The 7,134-nt window shown below is 60.8% G+C and overlaps 1 protein-coding gene across 1 annotated transcript in view; it reads left to right on the top strand.

Moving 5' to 3' along the window:
- Positions 1–562: 562 nt before the first annotated feature.
- cd164 (CD164 molecule, sialomucin) overlaps positions 563–7,134 on the top strand; it is a 52,237-nt gene continuing 45,665 nt past the window's right edge. Inside the window, exon 1 of the mRNA XM_078399880.1 lies at positions 563–686. Within this exon, the coding sequence (XP_078256006.1) occupies positions 629–686 (58 nt within the window). The 5' untranslated portion in view covers positions 563–628. The remainder of the gene's footprint in view (positions 687–7,134) is intronic.

The following is a 7,134-nucleotide window of genomic DNA, read 5'->3' as shown; positions in this document are numbered from 1 at the left end:
CCTCACCCCCCCTATCACCGCCCCTCCTCCCCCCCTGATGTCATGCCCCTTCCCCCAACCCCTCCTGATGTCATGCCCCTTCCCCAAACCCCTCCTGATGTCATGCCCCTTCCCCAAACCCCTCCTGATGTCATGCCCCTTCCCCAAACCCCTCCTGATGTCATGCCCCTCCCCCAACACCTCCTGATGTCATGCCCCTCCCCCAACCCCTCCTGATGTCATTGCCCCTCTCCCTCCTGATGTCATGCCCCTCCCCAACCCCCAAACCCCTCCTGATGTCACTGCCCCTCTCCCCTCCTGATGTCATGCCCTCCCCAAACCCTCTACCCCCCCGTCAGCACTCCTCCTCCCCTCCTGACGTCACTGCCCTATCTCCCGTCACCGCCCCTCCTTCCCCTCCTGACGTCACTGCTCCTTCCCCGTCACCGCCCCTCCTCCCCCTCCTGACGTCACCGCCGCTCTTCCCCCCATCACGATGTCACCGCTTCTCCTCCCCCTCCTGACGTCACCGCCGCTCCTCCTCCCCCTCCTGACGGCCCCGCCCCTCCCCCCATACGTCGGCGCCAGCCCGGCACCGCAGTCACGTGAGCGGCGGCGGCGGGAGCAGCGGACGGACGGAGCGGCGGCGATGCATTGGTCCGTGTGGTGCGGCGTCGCGCTGCTCTGTGGCGGCGTCTTCTGCGCTGGTGAGTCCCGGGGTCCCGCCCGGGCCCAACACCCCGCTCCCCGGGCCCAACACCCCCGCTCCAGGCCGCCGTTTAACTCCCGGCCCTTCATAGCGCTGAGGCCTTCACTCGCTGGTCGGACATTCCCTCCTCTCCTCACCTCGCCCCCGGGCTCCACCCCGCCGGCGCCAACATGGTGGGGAGGCCGGAGTGTTCACCGCGTCCTCTCCTCAATCTCCCCCAACTCCCCCACACACCCACCCTCTGTGCCCCCACCCGTCTCCCCTTTACCCCCCGTCTCCCCTTTACCCCCCCCATTAACCCTGACACCGACCCTCTCCTCATACCCCTCTTCACTCCTCCTCCCCTCATTCCACCTTTCACCATCTCACCTCTACCCCCAAACCCCTCTCCCTCCCCCGCCAACACCCTCCCTCCCCTCCCCCCAACACCCTCCCTCCCCTCCCCCCAACACCCTCCCTCCCCTCCCCCAACACCCTCCCTCCCCCCAACACCCTCCCTCCCCCCAACACCCTCCCCCCCAACACCCTCCCCCCCTCAACACCCTCCCCCCCCCTCCCCCCCAACACCCTCCCCCCCCCCCCCAACACCCTCCCTCCCCTCCCCCCCAACACCCTCCCTCCCCTCCCCCCCAACACCCTCCCTCCCCCTCCCCCCCAACACCCTCCCCCCCTCCCCCCCAACACCCTCCCCCCCTCCCCCCCAACACCCTCCCCCCTCCCCCCCAACACCCTCCCCCCCCCCCCCCAACACCCCCCCTCCCCCCCCCCCCAACACCCCCCCTCCCCTCCCCCCCAACCCCCCCTCCCCTCCCCCCAACACCCCCCCTCCCCTCCCCCCAACACCCCCCCCCCCTCCCCCCAACACCCCCCCCCCCCCTCCCCCCAACACCCCCCCCCCCTCCCCCCAACACCCCCCCTCCCCCCCCCCAACACCCCCCCTCCCCCCCCCCAACACCCCCCCCCCCCCCCCCAACACCCCCCCTCCCCTCCCCCCCAACACCCCCCCTCCCCTCCCCCCCCCAACACCCCCCCCCCCCCCCCCAACACCCCCCCCTCCCTTCCCCCACCCCCCCCCCTCCCTCCCCCTCCCCCCCCCCCTCCCTTCCCCCTCCCCCCCCCTCCCTTCCCCCTCCCCCCGCCTCCCTTCCCCCTCCCCCCCTTCCCCCACCTCCCCCCCCCCTCCCTTCCCCCTCCCCCCCTTCCCCCTCCCCCCCCATCCCCCTCCCCCCCCTCCCCCTCCCCCCCTTCCCCCTCCCCCCCCTTCCCCCTCCCCCCCCTTCCCCCTCCCCCCCTTCCCCCTCCCCCCCTTCCCCCTCCCCCCCTTCCCCCTCCCCCCCCTTCCCCCTCCCCCCCCTTCCCCCTCCCCCCCTTCCCCCTCCCCCCCTTCCCCTTCCCCCTCCCCTCCCTTCCCCCTCCCCTCCCTTCCCCCTCCCCCCCCCCTCCCCCTCCCCCCCCCCCCTCCCCTCCCCCCTCCCTTCCCCCTCCCTTCCCCCTCCCCCCCCTCCCTTCCCCCTCCCCCCCCCCTCCCTTCCCCCTCCCTTCCCCCTCCCCCCTCCCTTCCCCCTCCCCCCCCCTCCCTTCCCCCTCCCCCCCCTCCCTTCCCCCTCCCCCCCCCTCCCTTCCCCCTCCCTTCCCCCTCCCCCCCCCTCCCTTCCCCCTCCCCCCCCCCTCCCTTCCCCCTCCCCCCCCCCTCCCTTCCCCCTCCCCCCCCTCCCTTCCCCCTCCCCCCCTCCCTTCCCCCTCCCCCCCCTCCCTTCCCCCTCCCCCCCCTCCCTTCCCCCTCCCCCCCCCCTCCCTTCCCCCTCCCCCCCCCCTCCCTTCCCCCTCCCCCCCCCCTCCCTTCCCCCTCCCCCCCCCTCCCTTCCCCCTCCCCCCCCTCCCTTCCCCCTCCCCCCCCCCCCCTCCCTTCCCTCCCCCCCCCCTCCCTTCCCCCTCCCCCCCCTCCCTTCCCCCTCCCCCCCCCTCCCTTCCCCCTCCCCCCCCCTCCCTTCCCCCTCCCCTCCCTTCCCCCTCCCCTCCCTTCCCCCTCCCCTCCCTTCCCTTCCCCCTCCCCCCTCCCTTCCCCCTCCTTCCCCCTCCCCCCCCCTCCCTTCCCCCTCCCCCCCCCCTCCCCCCCCTCCCCCCCCCCCCCCTCCCTTCCCCCTCCCTTCCCCCTCCCCCCCTCCCTTCCCCCTCCCTTCCCCCCCCCCCCTCCCTTCCCCCCCCCCCCCCTCCCTTCCCCCTCCCCCCTCCCTTCCCCCTCCCCCCCCTCCCTTCCCCCTCCCCCCCCTCCCTTCCCCCTCCCCCCCCTCCCTTCCCCCTCCCCCCCCCTCCCTTCCCCCTCCCCCCCCCCTCCCTTCCCCCTCCCCCCCCTCCCTTCCCCCTCCCCCCCCTCCCTTCCCCCTCCCCCCCCCTCCCTTCCCCCTCCCCCCCCCTCCCTTCCCCCTCCCCCCCCCTCCCTTCCCCCTCCCCCCCCCTCCCTTCCCCCTCCCCCCCCCTCCCTTCCCCCTCCCTTCCCCCTCCCCCCCCCTCCCTTCCCCCTCCCCCCCCCTCCCTTCCCCCTCCCCCCCCCTCCCTTCCCCCTCCCCCCCCCCTCCCTTCCCCCTCCCCCCCCTCCCTTCCCCCTCCCCCCCCCTCCCTTCCCCCTCCCCCCCCCCCCCTTCCCCTTCCCCTTCCCCCCCCCTCCCTTCCCCCTTCCCCCCCCCTCCCTTCCCCCTCCCCCCCCCTCCCTTCCCCCTCCCCCCCCCTCCCTTCCCCCTCCCCCCCCTCCCTTCCCCCTCCCCCCCCCTCCCTTCCCCCTCCCCCCCTCCCTTCCCCCTCCCCCCCTCCCTTCCCCCTCCCCCCTCCCCTTCCCCTTCCCCCTCCCCCTCCCCTTCCCCTTCCCCCTCCCCCTCCCCCTTCCCCCCTCTCTCCCCCCCCCCCCCAACACCCTACCCCCCTCTCCCCCCCAACACCCTACCCCCCAACCTCCCCAAACACCCTACCCCCCAACCTCCCCAAACACCCTACCCCCCAACCTCCATCCGGCAACACCCTCCCCCCCCCAACCCCTGGCTTTACTTTACCTTACTCTCTCTACCCCGACTCTTCTCCACATCCTCCTCTGCTGCCCCTCTCCCAGTCTCTCTCTCCCCCCGTCCCCTTTCTCCATTCCCCGGCCTGCGAGTGAGTTGGGACCGGGGTTGTCGCGGTGTGTGTGAGAGGCGCAGCGTTGTGTAAACACTTCTTTTCTCGTCGTTCAGGAAGGTGATTGCGACAGTCACATTAAAAAAACGCCACCCTTTGTAAAGGACTTAGGGCGATCTGGAAGAGACACACAGCGCATCGTTTATATCGACTAACTTCTACCGGCGATTTATTATGAATTGAAACCTTGAATACTGTACTCGAGTAGCAAATTGGGGATGTGGCTTTGTTATACATTAGTTTGTTGGGTCAAAGTCCATTGCATAATACTGCAAAGGCTGCGTATCATGGCCAATTAGAACTGACAAGTGCCAGTCTAATGCAATGTTCACAATTTTAATCTTGGCGTATTATACAAGAATGCACAGATTTTCAAATTTTATTTTTGAAAATCCTGAAGGGGACATCACTGAGATTTTGAGTTAGTTCAAGATATTAATAGCGCATTAAAAAAAAATCAAAAGCTTTCAAGTCAAATAGAAAATGACTGTCTATGATGTGGCATTTTTAAACCTTGATTTTGATGCTTTGTATGGTTTAGGTCAGTGGAGCATGCTACCCAAGTGCATAAGGGTAGCTGGAGTCATAGAGTGATAACAGTGTGGAAACAGGCCCTTCGGCCCAATAATGTCCCAGCTGCCTGCGTTTGGCCCATATCCCTCTAAACCTATCCAATCCATGTACCTGTCAAAATATTTCTTAAACGTTTGCGATTGTACCTGCCTCAACTACCTCCTCTGGCCGCTTGCCCCATACACCACTGCCCCTTGTGTGATAAAGAATGATTTTATACACCTCTAGAAGACCACACCCCTAGAAGATCACCCTCTTACTCCTGTGATCCAAGAAATAGAGTCCTAGCCTGCTCAACCTCTCACTATAGCTCAGACCCTCTAGTCTTTTATTCACAAAATGCTGGGGTAACTCAGCGGGTCAGGCAGCATCTCAGGAGATGCTGTTCCTGCATCTGCAGTTATTTTCTTATAGCATCTCAGGAGAGAAGGAATGGGTGACGTTTCGGGTCGAGACCCTTCTTCAGACCTGAAACGTCATCTATTCCTTCTCTCCTGAGATGCTGCCTGACCTGCTGAGTTACATAGAAAATAGGTGCAGGAGTAGGCCATTCGGCCCTTCGAGCCTGCACCGCCATTCAATATGATCATGGCTGATCATCCAGCTCAGTAGCCTGTACCTGCCTTCTCTCCATACCCCCTGATCCCTTTAGCAATAAATACCTTCGATTTGTATGAGCATCTGCAGTTATTGTCTTATATAGACCCTCTAGTCTAGTCCTGGCAACATTCTTGTAAATCTTCTCTGTACCCTTTCCAGCTTTACAACATATTTTCTATAACATGGTGCCCAGAACTGAACACAATACTCTGAATGCAGCCTCATCAACATCTTATACTGCAACATGACCTCCCAACTTCTATACTCCATGCTCTGACTGATGAAGGCCAATGTGCCAAAAGCCCTTTTGACCACCCGATCTACCTACGGTGCCACTTTCAACAAACTATGTACCTGCATTTTGTATCTACCTGTATTCCGAGATCCCTCTGCTCCACAAGACTCCCCAGAGTCCTATCATTCACTGTGGAGGTCCTGCCCATGTTAGTCTTCCTAAAATGCAACACTTCACATTTCTCTGTATTAAATTCCATTGTTCTTTCTGCAGAAGTGGATGGGATTGATTAATATGGGTGTCAGGGGTTATGCGGAGAAGGCAGGAGAATGGAGTTCGGAAGGAGAGATAGATCAGCCATGATTGAATGGCAGCGTAGACTTGATGTGCCTAATTCTGCTCCTAACACTTATGACCTCTGACAGGTGTAGAGGGATATGGGCCAAATGTAGGCAGCTGGGACTAGTGTGGATGTGGCATGTTGGTCGGCATGGGCAAGTTGGGCTGAAGGGTCTGTTTCCACACTGTCTGACTGACCACAGGCTGGACACATTTCGTGAGAAAGTTATGGTTAAATGTCGGCAGGTGGAACTAGTGTAGATAGACAATAGGTGCAGGAGGAGGCCATTCGGCCCTTCGAGTCAGCACCGCCATTCAATGTGATCATGGCTGATCATTCTCAATCAGTACCCCGTTCCTGCCTTCTCCCCATACCCCCTGACTCTGCTATCCTTAAGAGTTCTATCTAGCTCTCTCTTGAATGCATTCAGAGAATTGGCCTCCACTGCCTTCTGAGGCAGAGAATTCCACAGATTCACAACTCTGACTGAAAAAGTTTTTCCTCATCTCAGTTCTAAATGGCCTACCCCTTATTCTTAAACTGTGGCCCCTTGTTCTGGACTCCCCCAACATTGGGAACATGTTTCCTGCCTCTAACGTGTCCAACCCCTTAATAATCTTATACGTTTTGATAAGATCTCCTCTCATCCTTCTAAATTCCAGTGTATACAAGCCTAGTCGCTCCAGTCTTTCAACATATGATAGTCCCGCCATTCTGGGAATTAACCTAGTAAACCTACGCTGCACGCCCTCAATAGCAAGAATATCCTTCCTCAAATTTGGAGACCAAAACTGCACACAGTACTCCAGGTGTGGTCTCACTAGGGCAGCATGATGGGGCAGCATGGTCAATTTGGGCTGAAAATTCAGTACATGGAAAACTTAATTTTTTTAAGATTTAGCTACTGAATTTATTTCTCTTTCACCACCGATCTGACTGCAATTCTGCTCCCGAGCTGAATGATTCTTTAAATTCAATTGTGTTAAACCTCCCACAGTTATCAATTTCTGGAAGTTGAGCACAAGTGTGTTATTCTGTGCAAAGCACATTTCAATAATGAGCTGCACAGTTCCAGATCCATTGAATATTTTAGCAGATATTGGCTCTGTTTTGAGATATGGTTATGTTGCTGTGGGGAAGTGCCCGAGTGCATGTTGTGTGTTCTCTTTGGATCCAGTTTCAGAGTTGAGTTGTTTCTGCACCAGCTTGTAACTTCCTTAAAAAACAAAAAAAATCTGAATGCCAGAAATCTAATGTTAAAAGGGAGCTATAATACTGAAATAGCAGGCTGGCCACATGTGAAGAGAGGAGCTAATGTTTCCCTTCGATCTTGCCTAAGTTCATATTTCTCATAATTGATCCTGTAGAGGGTAGCAGCAGCTTTTTGCCTGTTTCCCTATACAGGCCCCCTGCGGTCTGATCTTTAGGTTTCTGGAAACTTGCCTGTGCTGAATTTGCAAATCATGATCCAAAAATATGAACTAGAGTCTTGCAGCGTGGAAATTGGTCCAACTTGCCCACATTGACCAATTT

Source organism: Rhinoraja longicauda, chromosome 5, assembly GCF_053455715.1.
Source record: "Rhinoraja longicauda isolate Sanriku21f chromosome 5, sRhiLon1.1, whole genome shotgun sequence".
NCBI lineage: Eukaryota > Metazoa > Chordata > Chondrichthyes > Rajiformes > Arhynchobatidae > Rhinoraja > Rhinoraja longicauda.
Note: the sequence above shows the minus strand (reverse complement) of the source record. Positions and strands in the feature narration are given on the sequence as shown.